Source organism: Carlito syrichta, unplaced genomic scaffold (assembly GCF_000164805.1).
Source record: "Carlito syrichta isolate Samal-C Ts95f unplaced genomic scaffold, Tarsius_syrichta-2.0.1 Scaffold308224, whole genome shotgun sequence".
NCBI lineage: Eukaryota > Metazoa > Chordata > Mammalia > Primates > Tarsiidae > Carlito > Carlito syrichta.
Window position 1 is genome coordinate 184,763 of NW_007252320.1, and position 16,851 is coordinate 201,613.

Here is a 16,851-nt window from a genome sequence, read left to right on the forward strand (position 1 = left end):
AGTTGGAGTCTCACTCAGTCGCCCAGGATGGAGTACAGTGGCACACTCACTACCACTGCAGCCTCAACCTGCTGGGCTTAGGCGATCCTTCAGCCTCAGCCTTGCAAGTACCTGGAACTACAGATACACGCCACCACGCCCGGCTAATTTTTGTGATTTATTGTTGAGACAAAGGCTCACCAAGTTACCCGGGCTAGTCTCGAATCCACAGACTAAGGCAATCATCTCGCCTTGGCCCCCCCAAAAGTGCTGGGATTACAGGCTTGAGCCACCGCACCCAGCAGTTAAAGCTTTCTAGACACACAAAACCTGAGAGAATTCAGTGCCACAGACTTGCAGTAAAATAAAAATTAAAGGAACTTTTTCAGGCAGAATAAAAAGAATGCCAGATGGAAATTTGGATCCAGCCAGACACAGAAAATCATGTAGGTAAATATAAAAGGTTGTTTTTATCAATTTAAAATCACTTTGAAAGACACTAGGCTGCTATACATAAAACCGATAGGTAGAGAAACGTATTACAAAAGTAGCACAAAGGTCAGGAGGGGGAAATAGAATAACACTCTTGTAAGTTTCTTCATTAAAAATAACAAACCGGGCGTGGTGGCTCAAGCCTGTAATCCCAGCACTTTGGGAGGCAGAGTCAAGAGGATTGCCAGAGCCCATGGGTTCGAGATCAGCCTGGGCAACATGGTAAGACCTCTTCTCTACAATAAAGCAACAAATTAGCAAGGTGTGGTAGCGTGCACCTGTAGTTCCGGCTACTTGGAAGGCTGAGGCAAAAGGATCGCCAGAGCCCAGCAGGTCAATGCTGGGGTGGCTGTGAGTGTGCCACTGCATTCCAACCTGGGCGACAGAGTAAGACTCCAATTCAAATAAATAAATAAATAAAACCATAATCCATTATCACGCATGAACCTAGACTCAGAAATCCTGAACAAATTATTAGCAAGTCGAATCCAATAATATATAAAAAGGATAATACATCATGACTAAGTCAGGCTTATCAAGGATAGATGCAGAAAAAGCATTTCACAAAATTCACTACTCACTCGTAGTTTAAAACTTTCGGCAACTTAGCAATACAAGAGAACTTCTTCAACCTGACAAATGGCATTTATACAACCCTAGAGCTAGTACCGTATTAATGACAAACGATTGACTGTTTTTCCTCTAAGAAGAGAACATAAGCAAGGATGTCTCCTCTCAACATTTCTATTAAATTCTGTGCCGGAGGTACAATGAGATTAAAAAAGAAAAAAGAAATGCAAGGTATCCAAATTAGCAGGGAAGAAATAAAACTATTTGTAGAAGAATGTGATCACCTGTGTAGAAAATTCTAAGCAATCTATATAAAAAAGTTAATAGAACTTAATAAGTCAGTTAGGCAAAGGCAGATGTCACAAGATCAATCCACAAAACTAATGTCTCTGCATACTAGCAAGGAACAACTGAAAATTGAAATTTTAAAAGCTATACAAGAGTACATACGAACTTCTTAGGGATAAATGTAATAAAATATGCACTCAGTGTATATCCTAAAAATGACAAAATATTGTTGAAACGAAAGAACGCTTTAAAAACTGGAGAAATTTATTACAGGTATGTATCACCTGACTGCTTTTACAATGTCAGTTTCCCAAAAGTGATCTATGACTTCATTGCAGTTCCAAACAAAATCCCAGAAAATTGAGAAGCTGCTTTTAAAAATTACATGGAAATGCAAGATTATAAAATCTACCCAAAACAAGATTCAAAAGAAAATAAAGTTGGAGAACTTATGCTGTCTGATTTCCGAGGCTTATTAGAAGGCCACTGTAATCAAGACAGTGCACTACTGGAGTGAAAATAGCCAAATAAATCAGTGGAATAGAAAATCCAGACCTAGGGGAGGGAGGGGCATACCTGATCAACAAGGGTACACGCACAATGAACATTTGTATACCTAACCCTGAATTGTACCCCATATCTTTAAAATAAAAAAAGAAAAGAAAATCCAGAAATAGACCCACACATATCCAGTCATTTTTCCATGAAGGCACCAGGGGGAAAAAATTCCAATTTTTTGAGACTGCCATGCATTTATAATAGATATAGTGTGGTCCTGGTATAGACAGAAGACAAATAGACCAAATGGAATAGAATAGGAAAGCCAGACTGAATTCACGCAGAGCCTCAATTTATAATTTATATCTGAGGGTTTTTTTTTGTTATTGTTGTATTTTTAGAGTCTCACTTCGTTGCCCAGGCTGGAGTGCAGTGGCATGCTCATGGCCACCCCAGCATTGACCTGCTGGGCTCTGGCTATCCTTTCACCTCAACCTTCCAAGTCGCCGGAACTACAGGCATGCGCTACCACACTAATTTTTTTATTTATTGTAGAGACGAGGTCTCACCATGTTGCCCAGGTTGGTCTCGAACCTGTGGGGTCAGGCAGTCCCCTAGCCTCAGCCTCCCAAAGTGCTGGGATTACAGGATTGAGCCACTACACCCAGCCTGAGATGACATTTAAAATGAGTAGGATGACATATAGCTGTCTCTGTAAATGTTGCTTAGTCAATTGGCTATTCATGTGGTGTAAATAAATTTAAATACCTTCCTCAGACCATATATAAACCCAAATCTAGCTCAAGTATGACAAAAACTACTTTAGACGTAATAGAAGAAAACACAGGCAAATAACTTTGTGATTTAGGTAAGGGTATATCTTTTAAAACAAGCCATTAAAAGCACAAACTGTGCTTGCTTCGGTAGCACATATACTAAAAATTGGAACGATGCAGAGAAGATTAGCATGGCTCCTGTGCAAGGATGACTCACAAATTCGTGACGCGTTCCATATTTTTATGCTGCTGGGAAAACTGACTGACCACATGCAGAAGATTGAAACAGGACCCCTATCTATCCCTGCACAAAGGTTAACTACAAATGGATCAGAGACCTAAATGTAAAACCTCAAACCATAAGAACCTTAGAAAGTGAAGGAAATACTCTCATGGAAATTGGAACCGGCATCCAATTCCTGAACAAAACCCGAAACCCACAGGTTGTAAGAGAGAAGATAGACAAGTGGGACCTTATTAAACTGACAAGCTTCTGCAAAGTCAAAGAAACCATCAAGAGAGCAGGAAGACAGCCTACAGACTGGGAAAAAGTATTTGCCAACACCAGGTCTGACAAAGGCTTAACATCCTGGATCTACAAGGAACTCAAACGTGCTGAAAAGAAAATAACAAACAACCCCATTATAAAATGGGCAAAAGATATGAACAGACACTTCACAAAGGAAGACATCCGAGCAGCCAACAGACACATGAAGAAATGTTCAACCTCACTAATCATCAGGGAGATGCAAATCAAAACCACACTGAGATACCACCTAACTCCAGTCAGAATGGCAATTATCAACAACTCAAAAAATAACAGCTGCTGGAGAGGGTGTGGCGAAAAGGAAACACTTCTACACTGTTGGTGGGAGTGTAAACTAGTGCAACCTCTGTGGAAAGCAGTGTGGCGATTCCTAAAAGCTCTAAATACCAACCTCCCGTATGACCCCGCAATCCCCCTACTGGGAATATATCCTGGAGAACTCAAATCACTCTATAAAAAAGATACCTGCACTCGTATGTTTATCACAGCGTTGTTCACAATAGCAAGAACCTGGAACCAACCATGCTGCCCATCAAAAGAGGACTGGATTAAAAAAAAGTGGTACATATACACGATGGAATACTACGCAGCCATAAAAAAGACAAAATCATGAATTTCGCAGCAACCTGGATGGAACTAGAGTCTATAATACGGAGTGACCACTTACAGAAACAAAGATCTGAGTATCACATGTTCTCACTCATATAATGGACCTTGAGCATCCAATGCAATACTATAAGAAAATGAATGATGGTACTGGGAAACTATGAGGGTGAGATGGGATTAACAGTAGCAAATATCTGTCTGGGAATGGGGAAACACCTCATATCAACAGGGTGGCTGAATGAAACGTAATTGTATACCTAACCCTTAACTGTACCCCACAACATCATAAGAAAAAAAAATTCGTCATTTGCAAATAGTGATGTTTGGCAGTCATTTAGTAATCATAATGACAGTGCATATTTTTAAAAATTTTAGCCCTTGTAGAGTCACCATTAAAATAATTTATCTCAGAAATACTCATATATTCTACGGTTTTCAGTTTCACTGGTAAGATCAAATTGTGCTTTCACATACTTAAATTTTTCCATGCTATTTGTATTTCTAGTTATGATGATTTATCATAGATACTGTTATAATTTTAAAGCTTTTCTCCTCACACATCTGTAAAGTTAAACATTAATTTTTAGCTTTTAATTTATGCTTACATGCTAAAAAAAGTTCCTCTAAGTAGCTCATTTTTGGCAATAAAAGTGGTCTAGAAAGATTATAAATAATATTTAAGCATGTTACTTAATTGCTATTTAATTAATCTTTTGAACACACGTAACACGAAAAGTAAGATAAAAATGAAAGAGTCGTGACAAAACTGTTATTTTACTGATTATCCAACTGTTATAATTTTACTGAATAATAAATTATAAACATTAATAAATAAAATAATTCATCATTGCCAAAAAAATAAAATAAAAGCACAAACTTTAAGAGTGATTAGTTTGACTATATAAAAATTTTAGACTCCTGTGAGTCAAAAGACGATATTAAGGAGGAAAACGTGGAGAAGATATTTTCAACCCCAAAACCACAAAAATTCACAATCCAGAATATATGGGACTGGCATGGTGGCTTACACCCATGATCCCAGCACTTTGGGCGGATGAAGTGAGAGGATCGCTTGAGCCCAGGAGTTCAAGACCAGCCTGTACAACACAGCGAAACCTCTTCTCTAAAAAAATAAAATAAATTATCCAGGCCAGGTGCTACATGCCTATAGTTCCAGCTATTCAGGAAGCTGGGGCTGAAGGATTACCTAAACCCAGGAGGTGGGGGCTATGGTGAGCTGTGATCCACTGCACTCCAGCCTGGGTGACAGAGTGAAGCCCCAACTCAAAAAAAGAAAGAGAGAGAGAGAGGGAGAGAACAGAATAGATGAAGAATTTCTTCATGTCAGTAAAAAAAAAAGACAAACCATCAACTGGAGAAGTGGACATACGATACAATAAGAAGCTCTTAGGAGGCCAGGCGTGGTGGCTCAGCTTGCGATCCCAGCACATTGGGAGGCCAAGGAGAGAGGACTGCCTGAGCCTGGGGGTTTGAGACAAGCCCGGATAACTCGGCGAGACCTTGTCTCTATAATAAATCACAAAAATTAGCCAGACGTGGTGGTGTGCGTCTGTAGTTCCAGCTACTTGGAAGGCTGAGGCGGAAGGATCACCTGAGCCCAGCAGGTTGAGACTGTGGTGGCACTCCAGCCTGGGCAATAATAGTGAGACTCCAGCTCAAAAAAAGAAAAAAGAAAAAGAAGCTTGTAAAGTCAGAACAACTTCATGCAGAGTGGCAAAAAACTGGAACGATATTGTCAAAGAGACAAGCAATAACATTGATCATGTACTGTTTTGGTAGTATCATCATTATCATTCCTTTGGAGAACAATGTTTTTCTTTTTCTTTTTTTTTAAATCCATGCTTCCTTGTTATAGAAGAACAACTTGACAATATTTCATGTAGTTGAAGGTGTTCATATCCCACCACCCAGAAATGCCATTGCCAGCTGGAGACTCTTTTGTACATGTGTGCAGGAAGACATTTAGAGGACTGCACGTAGAAACACTGTTTATAGTAATAGCGAGAGAGAGAGAGAGAGAGAGAGAGAGAGAGAGAGAGAGAGAGAGGAAGGAAATGGTCTTATGCCCATACAAAAGAGAATAGATACATAAGTTGTGCTATAGTCACACAAAGGAATATTATGCAATAGTTAAAAATCAACGAAGTAGGGATATACATATCCATGGGATGAATCGCAAAATAATAAACTGAGAAAAAAGCAAGTTTCGGAATCATGTTTTACAATATGGTACATTTATATAAAATTAGAAACATGTGAAATTATGCTATGTCTTGCTCAGGCCAACGTTTGAGAAAATCAGGTCGGACACAGTGGCTCATGCCTATCATCCCAGCACTCTGGGAGGCCGAGGCGAGAGGATTGCTTGAGCCCAGAAGTCTGAGACCAGCCTGGGCAACAAAGCAAGACCCCCATCTCTACAAAATAATAATAATAGTAATAATGATAATAACGGTAATAATAAAAAATGTTTGAGACAATCAACAGAGGAGAAAGTGGGTGCCACTAGAAAGGAGGTGCGTGGGGACTTGAATTACATTGGTTCTGTTTTATTCTTTAATGGGAGCAGTGGAGGTCATTAAGTTTGTACTAGATATTTTTATATATAAGCTCTTTTAAAATATGTTTAGGCCAGGTGTGGTGGTTCACGCCTGCAATCCCAGCATCTTGGGAGACCCGGGCAAGAGGATTGCCTGAGTCCAGGGGTTCAAGACCAGCCTGGGCAACTTGGTGAGACCTCGTCTCCACAATAAATAAAAACAAAACAAAACAAAAAAACTAGCTGAGCGTGGTGATGTACACCCATAGTTTCAGCTACTTGTAAGGCTGAGGCGGAAGGATCACCTGAACCCTGGCAGGTTGAGGCAACATAGCTGTGATTGTGCCTCTGCACTCTGGCCTGGGCAACAGAGAGAGACTCTGACTCAAAAAACAAAAAAACAAAAAAATAAATGTTTAAAGAAGCAGCCTTTAATTGTCTGTATTGAATATCAGCTGTTAATTAAACACTTCATATAAAAGTACTTCCAATAACGTCAACAATTATACTTATACAGGTATTCAGGGCTTTCTTCTTCCAATGGATGGATTATTTTGTTATAGGCCTGATGGAATACTGTCTACCAGAGCATAGAAAGGAAGGGATTGGTCACCTTGAGGACAGAGAGACACAGAGTCAGGAAAGTAACTTGTACAGGGAGGGAAAGGCACCTTGGGAAGGAAAGATGTCTGTAGGAGGTCTGATGGCAAAAATAAAAAAGAAACGGGCTGAAGAAAAGATTGCTACAGAAACATGAAAACATCAAAGGTTCAGAAGAAAACAGAACACCCACACAAACCCAGGGCCATTTAGCTTTTTAAAAACTGCACTTCACTGTATCAACAGAAGAGGGCACTCTTGAACTAAAAAAGTGAGTAAGGATCCAACACCCCGCCCCTCCTTTATCCCCAGTAGTGGGACCTATTCTTGCTAGTCGGGATAATCCAACACACTTCATCACAAACAGAAATATACTTAACACACAGAATACAGAAAGTATAAATCAAACTTTTTTAGTGAATGAAAATATTTGTTTTACTGTTGTGTTTTGTTTCATTGTATTTTTTTGAGCCAGGGTCTCGCTCCATCACCCTGGCTAGAGTGCATTGGCACCGTCATGGCTCACCACCATTTCAACCTGCTGGACCCAGGCAATCCTTCCACCTCAACCTCCCGACTAGCTGGGACTACAGGCACGCACCACCACGCCTGGCTAGTTTTTTGATTTTTGTAGAGATGAAGTCTTGCTTTTTGTAGAGATGAAGTGTTGCCAGGCTGATCTTGAACTCCTGGGCTCAAGCATTCCTCTCGCTTCAGCTTCCCAAAGTGCTGGGATTACAGGTGTGAGCCACTGCACCCATCTTGAAAATACTTGTTAAAATCACAGAGCAGAAGTAAACAGCACAACACTTCAACTCGGATGACATTAAATCAAAAAAGAAATGGTAGAAAGAACACTACAACTCAGAAATTTAAAATTCTGCAGAGAAATAGATAAACAATTGCAGAAAGAGCTGACAGAATACTGGAAAGAAGTTGAATAAAAGAGAAAAATAATCAAAACAGAACTGTTCACTACATAATGGATGTAAAGTACTGTATTTAAAAGGATACAGAGGACAGGAATAACAGCTGGGAAAGGAAACAGAAACAAGACCCAGCGGAACAATAACAGGCATAGAAGGCAGATAAAGTTCTGGCATAGAAACAAAGGAAGACTCTCAAGCCGAAAAAAATAAAATTCTGGAAAAGAACTAATATTTGAAACTCTGATTCATGCAAACCTGAAATAAATTAAGTTAGAAAACTACATATTGAAAGACCTCGTCATATGCTTAAGAAAACTGGCCTATAGTAGTCGAGTGAAAATATTAGAATTTGGGCCAGGTATGGTGGCTCACGCCTGTAATCCCAGCACTCTGGGGGGCTGAGGTGGGAGGATTGCTTGAGGCCAGGAGTTTGAGAACAGCCTGGGCAACACAGTGAGACCCAGTCTCTACAAAAAATAAAAAATAAATCAGCCAGGTGTGATAGCATATAGCTGTAGTCCCAGCTACTTGAGAGACTGAGGAAGAAGGATTCTTGAGCCCTGGAGTTCAAGGTTGCAGTGAACTATGATCACATCCCTGCCTTCCAGTCTGGGGGACAGAGTACACACACACACACACACACACACACACACACACACACACACACACACACATACACACACACATGCACCTCAAAATAAAAAATACAACTTGTTAAAATTTGAAGATTGTGGGGGAAAAACCCTCCAGACAAATCACCAAGTCATTTATAAGGAAACCAATCAGGACAGTATTAGACTACTTGATAACAAAACATGAAGCATGACAATAGTAAAACAACAATATCAAGACATCAAGGAGGCATATACATTAGCAATCTACCTCCAATACCCAAGCCTTCCTATGGATGCAGGAATTTACAATACGTTGAAATTATGAGTCTCCCTGTGGAATCATCAACGACGGCCCACTGGTCAAAGCTAGCTGCTGCCTGATTTTGCAAATAAAGTTTTATTGGGACACAGCCATGCTCATTTTCTGTCGGATTTTGCGAGACAACGACAAAACCGAATAGTTGCAAGGCCTGGATGTCTCATGAATCTGAAAATATTTACAGATGGGTGGGCCCTGTTCAGAAAAAAATTAGCTGAAGCTTCAGCACGGCGGGGTCTGACCCTGCCAGGGATAGTGTCCTGACCTGGCAGGAGGGGCAGCCCAGTCTGGGTTGTGCCTTCTGGAGCTGCCCTGGGACATCAGTCCTGGAAGAGGTGAGGGACGCTCCAGTTGTTAATAAGACTATGAACAAGTCAGGAAACTTGCTCTTTACTGGTTTCTCATTTGCATCACAAGTTCATGTCGCTGCTGTTAACGAGATAAGGGTGCTCTTCAGAGGCCCATCATAGGAAACTCTGCTCTTAAAGACAAAGAGGATCAATTTGGGAGAATGCCACTTATGTACTGTGTGTTGACTGACAGACTGGGTTGTGCAGATGCTCTTCTGAAGGCAGAAGCAGATGTGAATAAAACTGACCACAGCCAGAGAACGGCCTTCCATCTTGCAGCTCAAAAGGTAGAAAGTGACTTCAGCAAGACCAAAGGTAGCACTGGGCACGTATCACTGATAAGTAACCAGGAGGAGGATGTGGAGACAGTAAATATATACTCCCTAAAAGGTGAGAATGAGTGACTAAGGGGGTTATCAGGAAAAGTGTAAGGAGGAGAGATTGATTGTGTGGAGGAAAATTTTAGTAAATAATAGTACCATGAACCTCACCCAGCATATCCAATGCCTAGCTTCAATAATTATTACTCTGTAAACTTGTCTCATCTATGCACACCAACTAGACTATTTGTATCCTATAATTGTATCCATAAATATTTCAATATGCATTTTTATATATCCCCATAATAGCATTGTACAAAAAAATTAACACTAATTTCATAAAATCATTAACTATATAATCAGTGTTCAAAAGAAAAAAATAGCTAACCTTTGTACTAGCAGATGAACTTTATCCAATCAAGAACCAATTTCCTTGTGATTCTAAGACTAAAAAAAAGATACGTTTATTGACTTCATAAAGATAATAGGTGTGTCTCTTAAGGATATTGTCAGAAAAAAGAAAATCTGAAAGAAAAATGTTTTAAAGTGGGCCAGGCACAGTGGCTCACATCTGTCATCCCAGCACTTTGGGAGGCTGAGGTGGGAGGATTGCCTGAGCCCAGGAGGTCAGAGCTGTGGTGAGCTGTGATCGTGCCACTGCATTTCAGCCCGGGTGACAGAGTGAGACCCCGACTCAAAAATAAATAAATACCTTTCGAAAGTGGACCAAGGTGGCTGCAATTTGGACACCTGGGTGATAAAATCTAGGCCTGTGGGCCTAGTCCCTCTGCCTTGGGTGACTTGCTTCCAAAGAGTAGAATAAGAAAGAAGAGATCTGACACGCACCTCCTGGCCAGGGGACTGAGCTTCTCATTATCTGTGAAGAATCATGTGACTACCACGTACCCTGAAATAAAGCGGTGAGAATGGCGCTTCACCTCTGTCTTCTTCCCTGAAACCCGTAATCCTAGTCTAGCCATGAGAAAAACGTCAGGAAAATCCAAATGGGCAGACACTCTACAAAATGTCTCAAAATGGCCAAGGTCACCTAACACAAAGAAAGTCTGAGAAACTGTCGCAGACTAGAAAGGCTAAGGAGATGTATGACAGTTAAGCCATGTGGTATCCTGGAACAGATAGAAGAAGAACATTAGGGAAAAACTAGTGAAATCTGAACAAGCGGTGGAGTTTAGTTCATAATAATGTAGCAATGTTGGATCCTTAGTTGTGACAAACATGCCATGGTACATTTGTTAAGTAATGAAGACTTAACTGGGTGTGGGTATGTGAGAACTCTCTGTATTATCTGCAATTTTTCTGTAAATCTAAAACTATTCTTAAAAAATTGTGTTTGAACCAGAGGCAGTGGCTCATGCCTGTAATCCCAGCACTTTGGGAAGCTGAGGCAGGCAGAGTGCTTGAGCCCAGGAATTTGAGACCAGCCTGGGCAACATAGAGAGACATGATCTCGATAAAGAAATTTTAAAAATTAGCTGGAAGTGGTGGTGCATGCCTGTAGGCCCAGCTACTTGGGAGGCTGAGACAGAAGGATCGCCTGAGCCCAGGAGGTCAAGGCTACAGTGAGTTGTGATTGTGCGACTGCACTACAGCCTGGGTAACATAGTGAGACCCTGACTCCAAAAAAAATGGCATTTAAAATAAAAAATTAAGTAGAAACTTTTTTCCCAAAGGAATAAAAGAAAAACAAATAAACAAAAACTGAAGCAAATATGTCAAATAGTAATATTTGAAAAGGCAGGTGGTTGGTACACTATGGTTTGTTATATTAGCCTACCTAACCAGCTTTCCGCTTGTGATTATTAAGAAATATCTTGCAGTAGACCAACATTCTTATTGAAAACATAGAAAAATAGAATAAAACACACACACACACACACACACACACACACACACACACACACACACACACTCAATCTGTTTAAAGGCGTGGGTGAGTTGCCTGGCAAGGAGAGAATGCTAGAGAAGTGGACTGAGATTCTTTGGGTCTCTTTCCCACAGTGAAGATGCATCAATTATTTGGCACAGGTCAAGAGTTCTAGATTCCAGCTGAGGGCTACTTCTAAGAAACCAAGAAGCCAGCAGAACTTTTTGCATTCTCACAGGACAAGAGAAACAAAAAGGGGAACACACTGTCATACAGGCAGCCACAAATCAAGATGCCAGGGTTCCAGAGAGAAGAAAGATACAGTATGTTTTCGCCTCAAGGTATCTGGCTGATTCTTAAAGAACACGTATCAAGAGATTAAGAAAATACAAGCAGTGAAAGGGTGAAGTCAAATGAAATGACTTAGCTAGAGAACAATCGCTTTAACATTGCTTAAGCTTTGTCATCCTTTGCTAGCTGTCTCTCCCCTTCCCCGCTTCTTAATCATTAGCCAAGGGCAGAGCCAGCTTATGGAGGGAGTTATTAATGATTGTTTTGCATCTCCCAAGCACGTCTATTCTAGGTCTTTGCTTACCAGCGACACAGGACCAAGCTGACCTCATTGGAATCAGCCTTTCGTGACTGCCCTCCAGCCCACCGGAGGCCAAAGGCCCTGGAGTGACAGGACTGATTGCACTGCCAATGCCAAGGACACAAGACCACCGGTGTTATCAGTGCTTGGGAGTGCAGCTGCTTGAGAGGTTTTTTAACCCTGTCTCCTTGATTACAATTTTAAAAGCCCTTCGTGCTCAGTCCCCTCACCGTACTGCCTCTTAGTGCTGGTCCTATTTAGAGTCTGTTCTAAATGTGATAAACTCTTCTGCTTTACCTTTGCAAATCTTTGCTTTATTCTCATGGCACCAGCTCACACAACTTCAGTTTATCCTAACAAGCAGAAAATCACTAAAATGAAGTGTAATGCTTTCTTTAGTTTCATAATGCTGCAAGAAACAAAAATAAAAATCAAGTTTACAACCCACCAATAAGGAAGCTCCAAGACAGAACAAGGGAATAAATTCAAATGAAAACACACAGAGAGAAGGGGCTTAAAATTGAGCAGTCCCAGTGACCTGTGGGATGATCTCTAGTGGTAGAACATGTTTATTTAAGACCCAAGAAACAGAGGAAGAAAAGGGTAGAAAGAAATTGTTGAAAACGGCCCAAATTTAATAAAAAGTATTAATTCATAAATCCAAGAAACTTAATGAACCCCAAGCATGATAACCACATGAAGACACATCATAATATATATATTGTTTGATTTGGGTTCTTGCTCTGTTGCCCAGGTTGGAGTGCAGTGGCATGATCATGGCTCATTGCAGCCTTGACCTCCTGGGCCCAGGTAATCCTTCAGTCTCCCAAGTAGCTGGGACTACAGGCTCACACCACCATGCCTGGCTAATCTTTTAAAACTTTTTTGTAGGATAAAGGTCTTGCTATGTTGCCCAGGCTGATGTGAAACTCCTGGGCTCAAGCAATCCTCCCACACCAGCCTCCCAAAGTGCTGGGATTACAGGCATGAACCACTGTGCCTGGCCCTATAAAATTTTTTAAAAAGTAATAGACAGTCTTAAAATCAGCCAAAGGAAAAGCAACACTTGTATATAACATTAATAATTATTGGTGACTTCTCATAAAAAACAATTTAAAGTCAGAGGACAGTGGAATGTCATCTGTGATGGGAATAAAGTCAGCTTAGAATTCTCCATTGAGATGGTATATAATTTAAAAGTGAAGGTAAAATAGAATCAATTTCAGTCTTTTGAGTGAAGCAGACATGCACTATGAAAGTGTTTTCTTAGGCCGAAGAAAAATGATTCCAAGTAGAAATGCAGACTACACAGAGGAAGAAAGTGCTATAAATAATAGACGTGGATAAATGGAAAGGGTGTTTTTCTCATTTAAAAAAATGTAAGATAAAATTAACTATTCAAAGCAAAAATAATTAAAATGTACTATAGAAGTAAATATATGACAACAGCAATAAGACCAGAGGGAAAGACGGCAGGATGCTGTTGTGAGGTTCTTAATTTTAAGATGGACTGTGATAAATTCAAGTGCCTATTGTAAATCCTACAGCTTCCACTAACGTGGGAAAACTATGGCTAGAATCAAACCTAAATGCCTATCGACCAATCAGTGGAGAATAAAAATCTCACACACACACACATACACACACACTATGGAATACAACTCAGCCATCAAAAAGAATGAAATAATGTAATGTCTTTTGCAGCAACTTGGATGGAAGTGGAGAACGTCGTCCTAAGTGAATTAACTCAGGAACGGAAAAACGCTGCATGTTCTCACTTATAAGTGGAAGCTGAACTAAGAATCTGCAAAGGTGTAGAGAATGATGTAATGGACATTGGAGACTCAGAAAGGGAGGGAGAAAGCACGATGGGATGAAAAATCACCTATGTACAGTGTACACAGGTGGAAGTGGTGGGTACACTTAGAGCCCAGGCTTCTTCACCACTACACAATGCAACCACGTAACCCCAAACTATTTGTCCCCCATAAAGCTATTGAAATAAAGGGAAAAAAAATCTATGGGTAATAAGGCAATAGTGGAGACGTGCTGAACAGTTTAAAAAATACGCTGTGAATTCAAGGGAAAAGCAGAAAATGGGAGAATAGAACAAACCACAGATAGGACAAATGGAAAACAATTGCAAGATGGTAGATTCGATTCAACCATATGAATAATTGCATTAAAAACACATGCAGTGTTAGAATGTCAGCTCCTAAAAGATCCTTCTAGCTTTAATGACAATAACAAAGTAAAGGCAGTTTATTTTAGAAATGTAAAAATCACCCCCACTGAAATGCAGTTTTGAATGTCCATTATTAGTTGCCTACTGTCAAAAGCGGGTGTGATGTGCAGAGCAGACGAGCACTGTCACTGGAGCAGGCCCCAGGCGAAGGCAAGGTCTCACTTAAAAACTCTACATCCTAACCAAAGACAGACTATGAGAGACACAACCTGCTACACAAAACAGTGTCTCAGATGCCCACACAGCCAGGTACACACAATAGAGATAAAACCTTAACTACAACAAGATAACTACAAAACAACTCGCCTTTTAGAGAACAACAAAATCCAATTATAACTCCCTCACAGACCTTGAATCCCTTCCAACTTCCCTTATACTTGATTATGAAATATATGTGCTGAGCTAGTTCGGGGCTACTTCTCCTCCATCAGAGGAAAGTGTCCCATCTGACCCCAGCTTTTCTTTATGTCTTTGTGTCTGTGTCTTAACCTCTTGCCACTCTCTCTCAAGACCCTCAAGACAACCACGCGGACCACGACAACCTACCAATAAGGAAAATTTTTACCGAGCTTCGAATTCCTATATGTGACCTTATAAATTGCTTAGATTTAGAGAAAAAGTAGCATACCTTCCAGTGAATCAGAGATATTTTGACCCCATTTAGCCAAATACATGGAACCACTTCCTGCCCAAGGAAAGCAAATCAGCTTAAATACCGCATCAGGCTTTTGATATAAGCAGTTCAAAACTTTTTCATTCCTAGGGAGAAAAATTCAAATATATTTAACATTACATATCTCAATTAAGTTCTCCATACTGAATTAAGTGTGTTTTAATGGAACCCTTTATCAATGATAAGGAGTATATGTTCGAATATAAAGTGACTGACAATTTTTCCAATGAGAAAGGGCAAAAAAGACTTGTATGGTCTGGGTTGACAATTTGAATATACAAGCGGGGACCCAAAAACCCTGGAATTATCTTTTGGAGGGCATGCCCCTTGTAGTACACTTGGAATTTGTTCTTCAAGATAAACCAAAGTTTTTATCTGGAAGTTTTGAGAGGGTTACATCACGATTTGCGGAAGAAACGTCCCCAGCCGTGGCAAACAGGTGACTGGTTCTTCCACGATGACAACACACCTGCCCATGCCATGCTGAGTGTTCAGCAGTTTTTGATCAAACACTGCATGAACCCCAAGCCCCACCCTCCCTATTCACCCAATCTTGCCCCTAACAACTTTTTTTTTTTTGTTTCCCAGGATGAAGAAGTCCTCAAAGGGAAACATTTTACCCAGGTGGAAGAGGTGAAACTAAAAAATAGAAGAAGCACTAAAAGGCATCAAAATGGACACGTTCAAAAACTGTTTTTGAGCAGCGGAAAAAGTGTCTTGATAGACGTGTGGCGTCAAACGGAAAGTACTTTGAAGGTGACTGAAGTTTAAACGTGTAAGAATAAATACACAGTTTTTAATAAATAAGTTCCAGGTTTTTGGGGGTCCCCCTTGTATAAACTTTTAAAGGTGTAGGTGAAATAGTCACATATCTATACATAACAATTCGTAAGTGCATTTTATATGCACACTTAAAGTGACATAAATGTTAATTTGGAAATTGCTGTTTTCACAATTCGGGGAACAGTTTTATCCAGACAATTCACGGACAGCTTCAATCTCGGTGTCTTCGTCATCACCAGAGACACTTCTCAAGTCACCTAAAAGTTTCAGAGCATATCATTTTCACTTCTTTCTGAGTGTTTGTTAAACAGTGATTTTAAAATCTGCATATAATGTCACTAGAAATTTTATCTCAAGATCCAAGTACCCAATCAGTTAGTATTAGGGAAAGTTTTTTGTTTGTTTGTTTTTTAATGTCATTCTGGCCAGGCATGGTAGCTCACACCTGCAATCTCAGTGCTTTGGGAGGCCAAGGTGAGAAGATTACTTGAGGTCAGGAGTTCGAGACCAGCCTGGGCAGCATAACGAAATCCCATCTTTATTTAATTTTTTAAAAAAGTCATCCTACATATATACATTTGTGCTCTCCACAACTTAAATACTTTCTATAATTTCCAAATTGATCATTAAATTCCTTACAAAGATATGTAATTTTCCCAAATGTTTGAATTTGATTGCCTCTCTCCTGTCTGTGTTGTTTTTTTTTTAAATCAGTTTTGCCAGTTGATCCCTATAAAGCAAAGCTAACGCCAACTAATATCTTTTCAGGTTAACTTCTATTCTCTAAATAAGACTTTATTCTTCATAATAAAAAAATTGAGAGAGGCGGGGCACGGCAGCTCAGCCTGTAATTCCAGCACTTTGGGAGGCCAAGGCAAGAGGATTGCCTGAGCCTGGGGGTTCAAGACCAGCCTGGGCAAGTTGATGAGACCTCATCTCTGCAATAAACCACAAAAACTAGCCAGGCATGGTGGTGTGAGTCTGTAATTCCAACGACTTGGAAGGTTGAGGCAGAAGGCCTAAGTCCAGCAGGTCAAGGCTGCAGTGGTCGTGAACGTGCCACTACATTCCTCCAGCCTGGGTGACAAGAGTGAAGACTCCAACTCAAAAATAAATACGGGTTCAAGACCCACCTGGGCAACTTGGCGAGACCTCATTTCTACAGTAAATCAAAAATTAGCCGGGCATGGTAGCGCATGCCTGTAGTTCCAGCTACTTGGAAGGC

At 40.3% G+C, this 16,851-nt stretch overlaps 1 protein-coding gene across 1 annotated transcript in view; it reads right to left on the reverse strand.

The window, feature by feature from the left end:
• Positions 1-16,851, reverse strand: part of OLAH (oleoyl-ACP hydrolase) — a 36,318-nt gene that overhangs the window by 16,540 nt on the left and 2,927 nt on the right. Inside the window, exon 2 of the mRNA XM_008065310.1 lies at positions 14,799-14,929. Within this exon, the coding sequence (XP_008063501.1) occupies positions 14,799-14,929 (131 nt within the window). The remainder of the gene's footprint in view (positions 1-14,798; positions 14,930-16,851) is intronic.